At 35.5% G+C, this 19,565-nt stretch overlaps 1 protein-coding gene and 1 pseudogene across 3 annotated transcripts in view; both read left to right on the top strand.

Annotated features, from left to right (window-relative positions):
• Nucleotides 1–19,565, top strand: part of LOC111142863 (Fas associated factor 1) — a 468,894-nt gene that overhangs the window by 164,444 nt on the left and 284,885 nt on the right. For all 3 annotated transcript variants that reach the window (XM_022496233.1, XM_022496232.1, XM_022496235.1), the window contains one exon: nucleotides 13,214–13,305. In XM_022496233.1, coding sequence (XP_022351941.1) covers nucleotides 13,214–13,305 — 92 coding nt within the window. The remainder of the gene's footprint in view (nucleotides 1–13,213; nucleotides 13,306–19,565) is intronic.
• On the top strand, nucleotides 3,341–3,559 carry LOC111143626 (annotated as a pseudogene).

The raw sequence follows: 19,565 nt of genomic DNA, 5'->3' as shown, positions 1-19,565 counted from the left end.
CTAGTAGATATGAGAAGCAGCCAAATGTGACTCATAACCTGAAGAAAATTTTGAAAATAAAAATACACCAGTGGCAAAAATAGTAGAATTAGGAGATGAAGGTTTAAAAACAGTTGTTGTAACTATTCTTAAGAGTTTAAAGGAAGTCAAGAATGCAATGAGGAAAGAAATGAGAAATACTGAAAATTAACCAAGTAGAAATTCTGGAGTTAAGGTATAACATCTGTCCCCCCCCCCAAAAAAAAATTTTACCCAAAAGGGGTTATGAGGTTAGATGCTGTTGAAGAAAAGATCAAGGAATTTGAGAACATACCAATAAAAACAATGCAAAGTGAAGTACACATAGCAAATATATTTTGTATTTGTGCTTTTGCTGTGTGTAGGAGTGGGGGTGGATAGTGGAATGGAGCCTGAGTGACCCATGGGGGCCATAGAGAGTGGTCTAATGTATCTGTGATTAAAGTTCCTGAATTAGGGGCACCTGGGTGTCTCAGTGGGTTAAGCCGCTGCCTTTAGCTCAGGTCATGATCTCAGGGTCCTGGGATCGAGCCCCACATCAGGCTCTCTGCTTGACAGGGAGCCTGCTTCCCTCTCTCTCTCTGTCTCTGCCTGCCTCTCTGTCTACTTATGATCTCTCTCTGTCAAATAAATAAATAAAATCTTAAAAAAAAAATAAAAAATAGTGATTACAGACTTCTTATCAGAACCAGTGCAAGCCAGTGATATTTTTAAGTGCTAAAGGAATAAAATGTTAACTTAGAATGCTGTATTCAACAAAAGTATCTTTTAGAAATGAAGACTAAATGATATTTTTCACACAGACAGAAACTTGAAGAAATGTTAAAGAAAGTTTCTTAGGTTTTAAGGAAATGATAAGAGATGGAAAATTAGATCAACACAAATAAATGAAGAACACCAGAAATTGTAAATATTTGGGAAATTTTTTTATTTTTAATTTTTAAAAAAGATTGATGTTTGAAAAGTGAAAGTAATTGCAGTATATTGTGGCATTTATGAATTATGTAGAAGTAAATGTATGGAAACACTAATAGAACAGGAAAGGAAAATATAAATATACTGTTATAAGTCCTATATTATTTAAAGCAGACTATATTAAGTTAAAAGTACATATTGGGGTACCTGGGTAACTCAGTTAAAGGTCTGACTCTTGGTCTCAGCTCAGGTCTTGAACTCAGGGTCATGAGGTCAAGCCCTGTTTTGGGCTCCCCACTGGGCGTGGAGCCTACTTAAAAAAATAGATAAAAATTCAAATTGTAGGGGTGCCTGGGTGGCTCAGTGGGTTAAGCCTCTGCCTTCGGCTCAGGGCATGGTCTCAGGGTCCTGGGATCGAGTTCTGCATCGGGCTCTCAGCTCAGCAGGGAGCCTGCTTCCCCCTCTCTCTCTGCCTGCCTCTCTGCCTACTTGTGATCTCTCTCTCTCTGTCAAATAAATAAATAAAATCTTTTAAAAAAATTCACATTGTAAACCCAGGAGCAATCACTAAAATAGTGATTTTAAAAAATGCAGATTATAGTTATTAAGCCAAGGGTTGAAATGAAAGGGAATACCTGAAAATAATAAATTCAAATAAAGGTAGAAAGAGATAATAAAACAAAAAATAAGATAGGATGAATATAAAAGCAATAAGACCATAACTATAATTAATATAAATTATCTCACATTTTTTTTAAGATTTTATTTATTTATTTTAGAGAGAGCATACACCTGTGCCCATGCATCTGGGGAGGGGTAAGAGGGGAGGGAGAGGAAGAGGGGAAAGACTCCCAAAGAGACTCTGCACCAAGCTGGGAGCCTGACCTAGCTCATTCCCTTGACCCTGAGATCATGACTGGAATGGAAACCAAGAGTTAGAAGCTCAACTGACTGAGCCACCCAGGTGTCCCTGTATCACATTCTTACCAGGAAGTAGAAATTGTGAGACTGGATAAAAAAGGAAAATGAAATATGTATGTACAAGAAACCTACTTTAAGTATAATATTAAAATGTATATAGGAAAATGCTAATCAGTATATGAAATGTTAGTAACATTTTATTATGTTGATATTAAATGAAGTAGACTTCTGGACAAGGAATATTATTAAGGCCAAATGGAGACATTTTGTGATGAACATGGCAACTCATCACAGTCATCACAAAGACATAGTATCATGAATATGCACATATCTAATAACAGAGTTTGAAAGTATATGAAACAAAACCTGATAGAACTGATATGAAAAATGGACAAATCCACAGTGGTAATCGGAGATTACAGCATTCCTTTCTAATAGTAAATATTCAGAACAACAGCAGATATGAACAACATATCAACCAATTTGATTTGAAGTGTTGTAGACACCTCATAACCACAGCAAAATACATATTCTTTTCATGTGCAGTTGGTACATTCATTAAGGCAGAAAATATACTCAGCCATAAAACAACTCACTAAAAGTTTACAAAAATCATGTGATGTGTGTTCTCTGACAGTAGTAGAATTAATAGAAATCAAGAGTCTGGAAAATCCTGATATATTTGGAAATTAAATAACATTTCTAAATAAACCATAGGTTGAAGAAGGAATCACAAAAGAAATTAGAAAATATGTTGAACTGAATTAAGATGGAAACATGGCATATCAACATTTGTTTGATGCTGACAAGGTGGTATTGAGTGGGAAATTTGTAGTTCAAATGCTTAATTACAAAAGAAGAAAGTTCTAGCAGCAATGTTCAGCCCTTCTACTAAGAAATAGGAAAAGTGTCCCCTCCCCTCCTTCCACTTACAGCAACAGGATTTCCCTTCACTCCTAAAACAGCTAAATAAACCACCCAAAAGGCTTAGGAGGAATACTATTAGGAATAGTGTCTGTGCTCACATGCTGAATTGGAAAACCTCAAGGCTTTTGCATTGGTATCAGGGAATAATTAGCATTAGGTTAAATACTACTTGGATGATACTCACTGACATCTTAGTAGCAAGACCCAAGCACATTGAACTGTTTCCAAGTTACTTACCTGTATTTTAGAACAAAGCCCAAGAATATTTATGGGAATAAAAAAGTATTCATTGCCCATCAAAGCAAAATTCACAATGTCTGGCATCCAATAAAAATTGCCAGGCATTCAAAGATGCAGAAAAACCTGGCCCATAATGAGGAGAGTAATTAAAAACAGCTCAGAACTGACATAGATTTTGGAATTAGCAGGTACGGACATTAAAATGGTTTTTTAACTCTCTTACACTTACATTTAAAAGAGAGCGGAAAAGTGTCAAAAATGTGAGCAGGCTTGTGGTTGCCTGTGGTGGCAGAGTTCAATAAGCTGGGGTTAATGCAAGATGATATATGAGAATGATAACGTGAAAGAGGCCATAAGAAGGGTTCTTGGGAACCTTTATAACGACAGGATGTTTCGCATTAAGAGAATACTAGGCCTGACTATGAGGCAGCAGATTTTGCCTAAAGAGCAGTGGATAGAATATGAAGAGGATAAATTCTACCTTGAACCATATCTGAAAGAAGTTATTTGGGGAAGAAAGAGATGGGCAAAGAAATAATCATGGAATTAAAATCTGTGGTAGCAGCTGTCCTACAAATATTTTTAAGAAGTTGAGTAAACATGAAATGTACAATTTAGAACTATTTAAGTTGCAAGTGTATTACTTTAAATAAATGTCTATTATAATTATAAAAAAATATAAAAATAAAAAAGAGGAAAGATTTAAAATAAGTCATTGGAAATATTAAAATGACCCAAACTGAGTGTCTAGAGATGAAGACCATGATGTCTGAGATGAAAAATTTTACCAGGTGGGATTAACAAATTAGAGAGTGAAGAAGAAAAGATTAGTAAATTTGAAGGCATCACAATAGAAACCACTTTAGAAAAGAGTGGCAGTTTCCTACAAAGTTATTATACAATGGCCTTTCCTCTTCTAAGTATTTACCCAAGAGAAATGAAAGCATGTCTATCAAAACTATATACACTGTTGTTTATGGCAATTTATTTGTAAAAGCACTAAACCTAGATAACTCCAAATACCCATAAACCAGTGGGTGGATAAACACATTGTTGTGTATCTATATAATGTAATAATACTTAGTGATAAAAGTCTTGTTACACACAACCATGTGAGAGAATCTCAGACTTTTTTGAGTGAAAGAAGCCAGATTTAAAAAGTATATTATGCAATTCCATTTATAGAAAATCTTAGTTAATGCTAACTAAACCATAGTTACAGAAATTAAATCAGCAGTTCTTTGGGGATGAAGTAAGGAGAGTATAGAGGAATTACCAAGGGGCATAAAAAACCGTTGGGGGGGGGGGAGTAGTGGATAAATTTACAACCTTTTTTTTTTTCTTAAGATTTTATTTATTTGACTGAGAGAGATACAGCAAGAGAGGGAACACAAACAAGGGGAGTGGGAGAGGGAGAAGCAGGCTTCCAGGTGAGCAGGGAGCCTGATGCAGGGCTCGACCCAAGCCGAAGGCAGAGGCTTAACAACAGAGCCACCCAGGTGCCCCTAAATTTATAATCTTGATTTTGATGAATTTCACTTTTTGGATGTATTTGTCAAAACTTATGAGATTGTAGATTTTAAATATGTGCAGTTTATTTCCTGCCAATTATAGTGACGGTATTAATTTTTGTTTAAAAAGAGCAAATAAGGGGTGCCTGGGTGGCTCAGTGGGTTCAGTGCCTTCAGCTCAGGTCATTATCCCAGGGTCCTGGGATTGAGCCCCACATCGGGCTTTCTGCTGAGTGGGGAGCCTGCTTCTTCTTCTCTCTCTCTCTCTCTCTCTCTCTGCCTGCCTCTCTGCCTACTTGCGATCTCTGTCTGTCAAATAAATAAATAAATAATCTTTAAAAAAAAAAAAAAGAGAGCAAATAAAGTAACTATAAAAGGAAGCAAATTATGTATGTGTATACACACAAGCAGAAATCTATAAAGCAGAAAATGGATAAATAGTAGAGAAAATGAACAAAATATATAAAACTTACAGCTTTTTTTGAGAAGATGAATAAAATGGATAATTCACTTGCTACTGTGAATAAGAACAAAAGAAAGAAAGCACAAGTTGTTCGTATTGGAAATGAAAGGAACCTATAGACATTAAATGGGCTATAAGGCAACATCAAGAACAAATTTATGCCAGTAAATTTAAAAGATACATCAAACTTTAAGTAGATATAAAGGTTATTTTAAAGGTACAAAATATAGCCGACAGAAGAAAAAATAAAAAATCTGAGTAGGTGTGTACCCAGTATAAAAATTGAGTTGATAATCAAAAACATTCCCCAAAAGCAAACCCAATATTATATGTCTTCACTGGTACAGTCTATCTAATATTAAAGGAAGAAATACTAGCAATCATTCATAAATAGAGAAAGGAGAAAGTATTTCTTAATTCATTTCATGAAATCAGCATTACTTTAATAGTAAAACCAGGCAAAGACATTACAGGAAAAGAAAGCTACAGACCAATATTTTTTTTTTAAATTTTTTAATTTCTTTTCAGCATAACAGTATTCATTGTTTTTGCACCACACCCAGTGCTCCATGCAATCCGTGCCCTCTCTAATACCCACCACCTGGTTCCCCCAACCTCCTACCCCCCGCCCCTTCAAAACCCTCAGATTGTTTTTCAGAGTTCATAGTCTCTCATGGTTCACCTCCCCTTCCAATTTCCCCCAACTGCCTTCTCCTCTCCATCTCTCCATCTCCCCATGTCCTCCATGTTATTTGTTATGCTCCACAAATAAGTGAAACCATATGATAATTGACTCTCTCTGCTTGACTTATTTCACTCAGCATAATCTCTTCCAGTCCCGTCTATGTTGCTACAAAAGTTGGGTATTCATCCTTTCTGATGGAGACATAATTCTCCATAGTGTATATGGACCACATCTTCCTTATCCATTTGTCCGTTGAAGGGCATCTTGGTTCTTTCCACATTTTGGCGACAGTGGCCATTGCTGCTATAAACATTGGGGTACAGATGGCCCTTCTTTTCACTACATCTGTATCTTTGGGGTAAATACCCAGTAGTGCAATTGCAGGGCCATAGGGAAGCTCTATTTTTAATTTCTTAAGGAATCTCCACACTGTTTTCCAAAGTGGCTGCACCAACTTGCCTTCCCACCAACAGTGTAAGAGGGTTCCCCTTTCTCCACGTCCTCTTTAACACATATTGTTTCCTGTCTTGCTAATTTTGGCCGTTCTAACTGGTGTAAGGTGGTATCTCAATGTGGTTTTAATTTGAATCTCCCTGATGGCTAGTGATGATGAACATTTTTTCATGTGTCTGATAGCCATTTGTATGTCTTCATTGGAGAAGTGTCTGTTCATATCTTCTGCCCATTTTTTTAATATGATTGTCTGTTTTGTGTGTGTTGAGTTTGAGGAGTTCTTTATAGATCCTGGATATCAACCTTTTGTCTGTACTGTCATTTGCAAATATCTTCTCCCATTCTGTGGGTTGCCTCTTTGTTTTGTTGACTGTTTCCTTTGCTGTGCAGAAGCTTTTGATCTTGATGAAGTCCCAAAAGTTCGTTTTTGCTTTTGTTTCCTTTGCCTTTGGAGACATATCTTGAAAGAAGTTGCTGTGGCTGATATTGAAGAGGTTACTGCGTATGTTCTTCTCTAGGATTCTGATGGATTCCTGTCTCACGTTGAGGTCTTTTATCCATTTCGAGTTTATCTTTGTGTACAGTGTAAGAGAATCAGACCAATATTTCTTAAAATTATAGAGACAAAAAAGTTCTTTACAAAATATTTGCAGGTTGGGGTGCCTGGGTGGCTCAGTTGGTTAAGGTCCGACTCTTGATTTTGGCTCAGGTCATGATCTCCGTTTCATGAGATCAAGCCCCAAGTTGGGCTCTGTGCTCAGCATAAGGCTTGCTTGTCTTTCTCTGTCTGCCCCTGACCCCGCTCTTGAGCTATCTTGCTCACATGCTCTCAAATAAATAAATAAAATCTTAAAAAAATATTTGCAAGTTAAATTTAGTAAAATACAATAAAATACATACATAGGTATATAGTATACCTCATGGTCAAGTGAGTTTATCCAGGAATATAAAGCTTGCTTAACAGCTTATAATTTATTTTTGTAATTCACGATATTAGAATAATAAGTGAGAAAATTCATCTGATCCTTTCAGTAGGTGGAAGAAAAAGCACTCAACACCCATTCATGTTGAAAAATTAAAGAAAAAAAAACAACAACCAGCAACTAGTAAGAATAGAGGGAAACTTTGTCAACCTCATAAAACACATTGCTGAAGAACATACAACTAATATAATACTTGATAATTAAAGACCAAATTCTTCCCTCCTAAGATTAAGAACAATGCAAGGTCCACTTGTAACACATCTATTCAGTGCTTTATAGAAGATATGCATTATCCATGAAGCACACAAAAAGATGATCAGTGTCATTAGTTATTATTAATCATCAGAGAATATAAGTTAAAGCCACATTTAGAAACCATAGCCACCGGAATGGCTAAAATTAAAAGGACAGAAAATTCTTTTTGTTGATAGTGATATGCAGCCATTGGAACTTTGGTGGAATTCATAATGGTATAATCACTTGGGAGAACAGTTTGGCAGTTTTTAAAATAAAGTTAATCATACAGTCTAGCAATTCCGTTCTTAGGTATTTGTTTAAGAGAAATCAACACATATTTACAAAAGGTTTACACAATGTTCATCGTAGCTTTATTTGCACTAGGGAAAAAATATAAACACTGCAGATGTTCATCATCTGGAGAATGTATAAACAAATACTGCAATATCCATATGTATTTTATTTGTTGCTGTGTAACAAATGACTCAAAATTTAACTGGTTAAGAAAATTTATTATCTCACCATTTGTGTAGATAAGGAATCCAGGCGTGGCTTAGCTAGGCTGCAATCAGTATGTCATCTCAAGGCTCATCTCAGGGAAATATAATCTTTTGAGATCACTGATGTGGTTGCTGACAGATTCATTTCCATGTGGGCTATTGAACCAAGAGACTCAGCTCTTCACTCAGTCTTGGTTGGAGGCTGCCCTCTATTCCTTACTATGTTTGCCTCTCTCTATACCAGTTTGCTTTCATCAGAGAGAACAAATAAAGGGCAAGAGAGAGAGTGTAGCAAGATGGAAACCATAGTCTTAAAACCTGTCTCAGTAGTCATATCCCATCACCATTATTATATTTGCTTCATTGAAGTAACTTGGTACCAAGTAACTTGGTACACACTCATGGGAGAGGGAATTACAAAGGACATGAATACCATAAGGGTGGGGAACATTGGAAGCCATTTCAGAAGCTGCCTACCTTACAGTGTAATGAAATACTACTAAATAATGAAAAATAAACTTATTGGTACACCCAACAGTGTAGCTGAATGTCAAAAACATTAAGTAGAGCAAAAGAACCCAGGCATAAAAGATAACAGAACCAGTCTTTAGAGTGAGAAGAAAAGTCAGTGGTTGGGTGAGAGAAGGTTTTTGTTTCAAAGAGGTATGAGTATCTTTTTGTGATATAGGAAATGTCCTTTATCCTAATTATAGTAGTGGTTACAGTGGTGTATATATTGTCAAAATTCATGAGTGAATTTTATTATTTGTATATCATATATACATGTATACACACACACACACACGCACACACACACACATATATGTATATCATAATCTGAGTTGGGTTTTTTTGAAAGTATGCTACTGGACTCAGTGGACTCTTTTACAAAAGTCTTTTTGTAGTTTTACTGAGATATAATTGATATGCAGCATTGTATACTTTTGAAGTGTATAGCATAATGACTTGACTTACATGTATCGTAAAGTGATTACCACAATAAGTTTAATTAACATCCATCATCTTATGTAAATACACAAAAAAGGGGGGGTTCCTCCCTGTACTGGGAACTCCAAGGATTTACTCTCTTAACAATGGCATTTATCTGTTTATTTATTTATCTTAATTCCCAAAGATTTAATGTTAACAAAAATAACGATTTGTGGGGCGCCTGGGTGGCTCAGTGGGTTAAGCCTCTGCCTTCAGCTCAGGTCATGATCTCAGGGTCCCGGGATCGAGCCCCACATCAGGCTCTCTGCTCAGCAGGGACCCAGCCTCTTCCTCTCTCTCTGCCTGCCTTTCTACCTGCTGGTGAACTCTGTCAAATAAATTAATTAATTAAAAAAATGATTTGTTTTCTACCATTTTCTTTTAGGATGAAAACAAAAATCACTGAACAAAAAATAGTTTTCCATTATCCAGTAAATGCGCATGCCTTACAAAAAAGTAATTTTAGAAGTTTATTCTAATAATCCCTGCTAAGGTGGAGGGATTACCTGAAGGAAAAGAAATCCTAGGTGTGGAGGTTTCTCTAAATAAGGGCATGTTTCTTAAAATGACCCCATGAACACCAAGATCCTTGGGGAGATCAATTTTTTTTTTCCACTTTATTTCAAATTCCCCCACTGAAGTTTCAGCAACTTTAAAATATACCGCATAGTAGTGTTAACTGTAGTCTTCATGTTATATATTATAGCCCCAGCGCTTATTATAACTGGAAGTTGTACCTGTTGAACACCTTCATCCAATTCCCAACTCCACTTCTGGTTACTACAAATCTGATCTCTTTTTCTGTGTGTTTCTTCTTCTTCTTCTTTTTTTTTTTTAGATCCATATGTAAGTGAGATATATAGTACTTGTCTTTCTATATCTGACTTCTTTCACTTAGAATAATGCCCTCAGGGTCTGTTCATGTTATTAAAAATGTCAGGATTTCTTTCTTTTTTATGTCTAAATAATATTGAAATGTATACATACATCACAATTTCTTTATTCATTCATCCATCATTGGACAATTAGGTTGCTTCAGTATTTTGGCTATTGTAGATAATGCTGCTTTGAACATGGGGGTGTAGATATCTTTTGATACAGTGTTTTTGTTTCCTTTGGATATATTGCTGGATGATATGGTAGTTCTGTTTTTAATTTTCTGAGAACCCTCCATGCTGTTATCTCTAGTGCTTGTACTAATTTACAATTCTACCAGCAGTGCACAAGGGTTCCCTTTTCTCCAATCATTGTAGAATTTGTTATTGTTCGTCTTTTTGATAGAAGCCATTCTAATAGGCAAAAGGTGATATTCTCATTGTGGTTTTGACTTGCATTTCCCTAATAATTAGTGATGCTGAGCATCTTTTCATTTACCTGTTGGCCATTTGTATATCTTTTTTGGAAAAGTATCGGTTCAGGTCCTTTGCCTATTTTTTTAAAAAGATTTGTTTTGTTTATTTTAGAGAGTGAGAAAGAACAAGGGGAGGGACAGAGAAGAGGGAGAGAATCCTTAAGCAGACTTCCCACTGAGTGTGGAGACTAACACAGGGCTTGATCCCAGAACCCTGAGATCATGATCTGAGCTGAAACCAAGAGCTGGATGCTTAACCAACTGAGCTACCCAGACACTCTTGCCCGTTTTTAATTTTTTAATTGGATTGTGTGTGTGTGTGTGTGTGTGTGTGTTGGTATTGTGTTGTGAGTTGTTTATATATTTTGGATATTGACTCCCTATCAGATATATGGTTTGCAAGTTCAGTGAACTGCTCTTAATGACATCTGCATATCTGCACATTTTTCTAAGTGACATACTAGGGTGCTGTAGTGGCAGTGCCATTTTGTGTTAAGATCTTTGGTGTCCGAAAGACCCAGATACACATACTGGCTCTGAAACTTGCTTCATTCTAGTACTTCATTGACCTAAATTATTTTGGATATCCCTAAAACAATAATTACTGTTTATTTAGAATCTATTCTGGCCAAATACTATGCTAGACATTTATGTGTGTATTACCTAAGTTAATACAAATCAAAATAATCAACATTTTTTGAAACACACACTAATACAAAATATTTCCATGTCTTATGTGATTTAATGCAGAAACCCAATTAAGTGTTGGTACTATAATTATCCCTACTTTACAAAAGAAGAAATTGAGACCAACAGAATAAATTTTTAAAATATGAGGAACTCAGAGTGCTGTCAAGATTCTGGTTTTGTTTTCCATTCTTCTCTACCTGTGGAATTAAACTTTTTATATGTTATCCAAGCTTGTTGCAAAGAGTAACTGCAACTTCAACTTAAAATTTATTTTTGTTTTTTTCTTTAAGAAACTTCTGTTAGGTTATGAATGCTACGGGTATCTCCAGGAGTCTAAGTAGAAAGTGTCAGGTGAAGGTCAGTTTCTAAGAGGAAAGCACTGGGCGGAATTGAAAGAGCATAAGCTCAGTTCTAGACAAGGACAGCTCTAGAAATATTAATCTTAGCCATAAATGAAAAGTCAGTGTTTATATGTATTTGATATAAAAAGTATGGCTCATTTTCCTACCATTTCCATAAATTCTTTGTCAGCAGTGACATTTTCAAAGTCTACAGTTGATAAAGGTTTGTGCTTGTAAAATATATTATGACATTTAGTCACTATCAAAAGTGCCCAGATAGGAATTTTCTTTGGGGAAGTAAGACTTCGTCACTAAGGCCATGAAGCATTTAATTATAGCACTGCTTACTTTGGCAACTGTATTTCCATAGTACTGTGTAGCGTAAGTTTTTTCCCCCTTCGTTCGTCAGCATGGAATATTTTTTCTCTTTTAATATATAACATAATCAGGTTTTTCAATATTCAGTCACTTACTATAAATGGGGTTGAGTTATGTGTTAATCTGAAAGTATAGACTAGGGGTGTGTGGGTGACTCAGTCAGTTAAATGTCCAACTTTTGATTTCAGCTCAGGTCGTGATCTCAGGGTCGTGAGTTTGAGCCCACATGGAGTTCCATGCTGGATGTGAAGCCTGCTTAAGATTCTTTCCCCCTCCGTTTGCCCTTTTCCCTGCTCATGCACTCTCACTCTCTCTCTCCAAAAATAAAGTATGAAAAAGTATACTTTTAAAAATACACTTTTTTAAAAAATTTTTTACTTATTTTATTTTTTTTTTAAGATTTTATTTGTTTATTTGACAGACGGAGATCACAGAGAAGCAGGCAGAGAGAGAGGAGGAAGCAGGCTCCCTGCGGAGCCGAGAGCCCGATGAGGGGCTTGATCCCAGGATGCTGGGATCATGACCTGAGCCGAAGGCAGAGGCTTTAACCCACTGAGTTACCCAGGCGCCCCTAAAAATACACTTTTTTTAAGAAAAGTATAGACTAGCAACAACCTAATAAAAGTAAATATATGCAATGCTTGTATATTCTGATTCAACAATCTGCTTAATATACTGTAGTTATAGAAATTAGCTGATTAATTTATTAGTAGACTTGATTCCTGAAAAACAATTTGTGGAACACTGCGAAAATTTTGATTCCTCACTGTTTTTCATTAGCATTGTGTTCATTTTTGCCTTTTTTACCTTTAAGTCTTTTGTCTTCATTGAATAGAATAACTTTTGGTGTGCACTCCTTCATGACCCAGTTATCCTTCAATCTGGGTTTAAATCTCATCTCTCTCATAAAGCCTTCTCTGCTTAATCCAACATAATTTTTTTTTCTTTTCTGAAATTCTGTTGCTTTTCTCTTTAATGTAATTTAAATTGTCTTCCAGATTATATACATTGACTTTATTTTTTCAGCTGCTTTCATGGATGTTATTTCCTTTTATCCTTAGACCCTGGAAATAGTTAAGAAAGGCAATATTATTCATTTTATGATACAAAAACTAAGAATAGATATTTATTTCTTGAAGATAAGACTTCAGCCCAAATCTTCATTCTAAAATCTGCTTTGCTTATACTGTATCACTTCAAGTTTTTTTTTATTTTTTTTTATTTTTTTTATTTTTTATTTTTTTTTTTTATCAAGTTTTATACTTTACCTGCTATTCCTACCACATGCTGAGCACATAGTGGTATTTTCAGTTGATTGGTTTAAAGTTAAGTTGTTTCTAATCAAACTGTTATCTATTTCTTTAAAGAGCTCTGCAGTTAATTAACTAATTAATTCTAGAGTCTTTTGTCATAATTAATCTTGAAGCCTGAGTTCTTCAAAGGGGCAACATTTGTTTAGGATTTAAAGTTTGGACTATGGAAATTATTCTTATTTATTTATCAAATGTCATTGTGTACCATATGCCTGATATTATTGGTAGCCCTGGATATGGACAAATGTTGATTGAATTATTTTGTTAGTAATATTCAGTCTTTTCTTATTTATGCAGGAGAGATTAAACGGATTCTAGAAAATGAACTTCAGATACCTGTGTCTAAAATGCTGTTGAAAGGCTGGAAGACCGGAGATGTGGAAGACAGTGTGAGTTTCTTAATTGCCTAGAAATAAAAGGAAATTAAGTCATGCAATTGACTAAATGATATATAAAAATTGGTTTTTATTAGTTTTCTTACATATGACAGAAGTAGATTTTGGTAATAGCAACTTAGTTTATGGAATCAGCAAATAGTGTTCAAGTTAAAACATTTTCATGGTAAACCAACAGTAGTTTTGAATGAGTTAGGTATGTAATTGAAAACACTATATGGCATGTTTTTCCTGTTTCTGTTATTTAGGAGTTAGTTTGGCACTCTTTTATGAGAGCTTTTACTTTTTTATCAAACCTCATAGGGTGTCAGTAAGTACCCTGGAATAATTTACTGAACAATTACTTACTGGCCTGCAAGAAGTCATGCACAATGTATACATGTATGCCAAATATTGCTTATGGAACAAAGATAATAATAAGACATTTTTTTAAACTTGGAAAATTTAATGATAAGAATCTTTGTTTACTTGGATAATGGCCAGTGCATGGAATGAATTGTACTTTAAGAATTTTCATAAAGTGTTGCAATTTTAAGGCAGTAGTTGCTGTTCTTAAGAACCCAGTAGCAGCTTCAGGTATTAAATATTTCACATACTCTTTTTTTGTCTGACAGAGAGAGTAGGGAGGGATTGAAAGAAATGAATTAACTCTAGAGTTTTAGATGTTTAAAGTGCAAATAATAATCAAATCCTTTCATAGTTATTAACTTGATATTTCAGTATCTAGGCATAAACCTACAATGTTCAACTTTTGGTTCAGTTCTTTGTCAATGACTTCTGGTAGACATTGTGCCTATAAATATGTATACATGAATTCATTTGGTATGTGGAGGTGTTTGGAGTATTTAAGTAAGATATTTATATGAATTTCACATTAGCAAGATATTTATAAATTTAGATACAAATTAGTGGTGTATAGCAGACTTTCTTCATGGAACCAGGTTGTAAATATTTTAGGCTTTGTGGGCAATACAGTCTCCATTGCAGCTACTCAGTTCTGCTGTTGTAGTGTGAAAGGAACCATAGGCAATATGTGAAAGAGTGAGCCATGACTGTGTTCCAATACATCTTTATTTATGGACATAGAAATTTGAATTTTATGTAATTTCACATATCATGAACTGCTCTTCTTTTGATCCCCCCCTCCACCATTTAAAGATGTGAAAATCATCCTTAACTTCTTAGGCCATATAAAAGTAGGCAACGGGATATATTTGTCCCATAGGCATAGTTGTTGACCCCTGGTGCTACTGTAATTGAAACATAGGTTTAAAAATAAAAAGAAATGCTACCTGAGTAAATCAACAACCTCGGTAGAAATAAAACACTAAAATGCATTAATTTATATGGCTGTATCATTTATTTGTTCATTTATTGAGAAATCTATGGATATGCATCTGTTGCACGTGGCATTTTCAGTAGTTTGTGTAGAGAAAGGCAGTTATTTTGAAAATGTTCTTAAAGCAGTCTGTTCTAATATTTGAACATAGTCTTTTGTTCCTGACAATATCTTCAGGTACTTATTTCTGTCTACTCTTTTCCTAAGGTGATTTCTGCTCTTCCTATGCCATTAATTTTCTGATTGCTCCCAAGTTTATATTTCCAGGTTATACTTCTGTGAATTCATGTATCCAAATTGATAATTCACTTTGTACTTGCATACCTTATGATATCTCTAAGTTAGCATGTTTAAAATGGAGCTCTTGGTTTTTCTTTCCATGCTATGTCTCTACTAGTTACCCCCCAATAAACAGCAGCACTATATAGACACTGCTGAATCCTAAAATATGGGCATCCAGTCTTTTCCCATTTCAAACAACACCTAATCCTGTGGTAAGTCCTATAGCTTCTGTCTCCAAAATATATTTCAACTCTGATCACTTTTCAGTGTTTTTATTGAGCTGCCTAGGCCATTAGCATCTTTTGCCCAAACCAGTGTAATAGCTTCATCATTGTTTTTCCAGCTTCCTTTCCTGGGTTCTTCCTTACATTATCCACAGGGCAGCCAGAATGATCTTTTAAGAACATAAATTGAATTATATCACTCTCCTGTTAAAACAGTTTTTTATTGCACTTTGGATAAAATTCATGCTACTCACCACAGTTCAAAATGCATTATATTATTTACCCAATGTTCACCTCTACGACCTCATCTTCAGCCTTTCTTATCGTCACGTGCCATGATGCAGCCATAGAAACCCCCTTTTAATTCTTCTATTAGACCCAAGCACTTTATATCTTTACCTGTACCTTCAACTGCTTGGAATGCTTTACCCCCAGTTCTTCACATGGGTGGCTCTGTTTCATCCTTCAGGTCTCAGTTTAAACATTACTTTCTCTAACAGGCCTCTGTATAAAATTAGGTTCCCATCCCAGCAATTTCAACCATAGTCCCATGAGTAAATGTTTGTGAAATGAAGGAATGAATAAATAACTTAAAGAAATTATCCATTTATATAATCATGCCATATGTGATTTGAGGGGGAAGATTTAGTGGAAAATCTTTGGGTCGTGGTGTGGCAAAAGGTTAGTAGTGACTTGATCAAGTGGTAAGAGTAAGCATTTATCAGTAATCCAACAATTAAAATAATGAAAGATAGAAAGGTAAAAAATAATTTTCCTATGTGTATATGCATGTGTTTTATTTGCATATTAACTATGTAGACGTAACACAGAACACTTTCAAAGGACTTATACATATTTGACATAAAGATTTGGAACTTAGAGGTGAAATTATGAGTAATTGCCTATTACAGGTTTTTTTTTTTAAAGATTTTATTTATTTATTTGACAGAGATCACAAGTAGTCAGAGAGGCAGGCAGAGAGAGGGGGAAGCAGGCTCTCTGCTGAGCCGAGAGCCTGATGAGGGGCTCAATCCCAGGACCCTGAGATCATGACCTGAGCCAAAGGCAGAGGCTTTAACCCACTGAGCAACCTAGGCGCCCCTTATTACAGTGTTTTTGCAGACCATTGGTTACAAACCATTAATGGGTTGTGAAGTAAGTTGAATGGGCTGCAGTCAGCATTAAAAAAAATAAATAGAAGATGTCAAGAGTATATTACAAGTAGTAATGGTATTTTTATTTAGCATATAGCTAATATTAGTCTAATGAAGTCCCAGTGTCCATGGAGTAAGGCTGTATACTTAGTAAGATGGACCTTCTTGTGGAGGGATCAAGAATGAGTTCTTCATGTTTTATGCTTGGGTAACATCAGACCCCTGTCTCTACTTCCATCTGCAGGGTTAAGAGAGATTCCTACATTTACTCCACTTGCTTTCCAACACTTTCAGCCTTAACATTATTGTTTGATTAAACCAGGACTAATTTTATTACATCTTTTCTCCCTGTTTATGCCAGTCACTTCAAGGAGTCTAAGATTCTCATATCATCCCTCACTCAGATTTCTGTAGTTTCTGCTTAGGTAGTATCTATCTCTATCCTTTTTGTTTACAATATCTGAAACCTATTTGCTGTTCCCTATGGAACTAATTTTATCATTAGCCAAATTCCTTCTGTTGTCAACCTCTTCCCTGAATTTCTTTCACCATCTTCCTCTGACTGAAACCAGCCTTCCTGAGGACATTGTTTCACTATAGCCTTCTCAGTGTTAACTGCTTTTCTTTAGCAGCCATCATACTACTAGATTATCTGGTACAATATGTGTCCTTATTGTACTTCACTTCCACTTCCAGACCTTTTGTAGTCCTTCCTCTCAAAAAATCTTCAGCGTTGAATTTCTTGTTAAAAGGTCATTACCTACTTATTGAGGTTATCTCCCCTATTTCCTGATGATTTTAAGGTCCTGTTGTATAATTGTTCTCTGTCTTAATTCTTAGTAATTTACTCTTTATAAGTGGTTCTTCAGTACCTTGGCCTCTTTATTTGAATTTCTTTCCTACAGAAATCTTTTCCTCTACCCTGCATCAGCTATAACTTCCCCTGGTCCTATTATTTAATTATGATTCTCAAATCTTAATTTCAGGCTTCTATTTTCTGCCTACCGTCTCTTGTCTTTCTAGCTCATTTTCTTTGGTACTTTCACTCCAGCAATCTTTCCACACTACTTAGGTCTCTGGTCCATTGTTTCTATATCTGTTCGTGATCATTACCAACTTCATGTCCTCTCTTCCTTCCTTAGAGTGAATTAAATCCCACAATTAATCATTATAATCACTGTCTTGCATATAGTCTCAACTCTTTCTTTATGGATCCTGTATGACAAAAATTCTTATTTTCAATAAATCCAACTCCACCTATTCTGTGCCTTATGGCTTAATATGGCTGCAGGCAAACAAAATCATGGTATTGGTGTATCTTTAAATTGATGATCATGATCTTTAGAGAGTCTCTTAATGTTGCTAGGCAATCACAGTAAATTTACCTGGATTATCCACACTCCTAAATGGTTATTTTATACTTGTCCTTTCCTTAGACCTTTAAAGCACTTCTCCTTTATTCTCACTCTCAGCTTGACTACTTGTTTTGTTTCACTCACAAAACAAAGGCAATACAAGAAAATTTCTATAAGCTCCCAGCTTCGTCTCTGTTTACTTACCTGCATCTTATACACATGCTCTTTTGTTACTCTAGGTGGCCTGACCAGTCTCCTTTCAAAAACCATGCCTCCATGTTTGCTTTGGATTACATTCTCTGTCTCTTCTGGCCTATTCAAGGACTTCACTCTTAATTCTTCTATGTGTTTCCTGTATCATCAATGTTTTCCTCTAGTAGGTCATTATCTCTAATAGAATGTAACCATAAAATGATGTTCTTTCTTCCATTTTTCTCTTGATCCCACTTCCTCTTCCAAAAGTTGCTCCATTCCTCTAGTCCCCTTGATAACAAAACTTCCCCCAAAGGCTTGTTTATATTTCTTGTCTCTTTTTCTCCCCAGACCTCCTGAGCCCAGGCTAGGCAGAGAATTGTTAGTGCTCTTGTCAAAGTACTAGTGAAGTGATCACATAACTAAATTCAATGGTGATCTTTTCCAGTGTAATGATTTTTAAGTGCATGTATATGTGCAGTTTTATATCTTTAATTGATATCTCCACCTCAGACCTGTTCCCTAAATTCCAGATTGATATATCCAGCTGCTTGTCTTTTTCACTTAAATGCCTAATACACATTGCAAACTTACATGCCCAAAATGGAAGTCCTCACCTTCAGTCTTTCCCGTTTCAATTGATAGTAACTTCATCCTTCCAGTTGTTCAGTCTAAAATCTTTAGGGTCATTACTGACTCCTTTCTGTCGTAACCCGTATTCAGTCAGTGTGTCAAGAAATGCTTTTGGCACTATCTTCAAAATATATCCAGAATCTAGCTATTTTGTATCACTTCTACTATCACACTGACATAAGCCATTATCACCCTTATCTTCATAAATTCCATTAGCCTTCTGTGTGTTTCTACCCTCCACTGCTAACCCCTTCCCATCTGTTTTCAACATAGCTGACAAAGAAATTCTTTTCAAATGTGAATCTGATCATGTCACTCCAGTAGTTTCCTGTTTCATTCAGAGTAAAAGTCAAAGACCATACATAGCTCAACACATTTCCTATCCCTACTGTGACTGTTCTCTCTCTGACTTATCTCTACCAGTGTTCATTTGACTTCTTGTTACATTGGACATCAAGTTACATTGGACTTCTTGTTATTCATTAAGCATCTTGTGGTGTTTTCTTTGCCTGAAATATTGTTTTTCTGTATTTTCTCATGATTTGTTTCATCACCCTTTTACATTTTTGCTCAGTTTTCACATTCTCCAAGTGAGCTCCACCCTGATCATCCAGTTTAAAATTACAAAACTTCCTAACCCCATATTCCTTACCCTCATTCCCTGATCTGTCTTTAGTCCAAGAATTATCACTTTTTAATATTCAGTGACATAGCTTACTTACCTTATTTATTACTACTAAAATGTAAAGCTCTATAAGAGAGATCAGGGGATTTAGACTGTTCTGTTTACCACTATATCCTTAGTGTTTGGAATAGTCCTGACACAGAATAAGTGGCTCAATAAATATCTGTAGAATAAATATGTATGCCCTGGATTATAATGTAAAAATAAAAAATGTGTTTCTTAATGCATTTTGCTATAAAAAAAAAAGTTTGAGGGGCACCTGGGAGGCAGAGTCAGTTAACTGTTCAATTCTTGATCTCAGCTCATGTCTTGATCTCAGGGTTGTGAGTTTATGCCCCAAGTTGGACTTCACACTGGGTGTGGAGCTTACTTTAAAAAAAAAAAAAAAAA

This window comes from Enhydra lutris, unplaced genomic scaffold (genome assembly GCF_002288905.1).
Source record: "Enhydra lutris kenyoni isolate GAN:26980312 unplaced genomic scaffold, ASM228890v2 scaffoldscaffold9, whole genome shotgun sequence".
NCBI lineage: Eukaryota > Metazoa > Chordata > Mammalia > Carnivora > Mustelidae > Enhydra > Enhydra lutris.
This window is presented reverse-complemented; position numbering and strand designations above follow the sequence as displayed.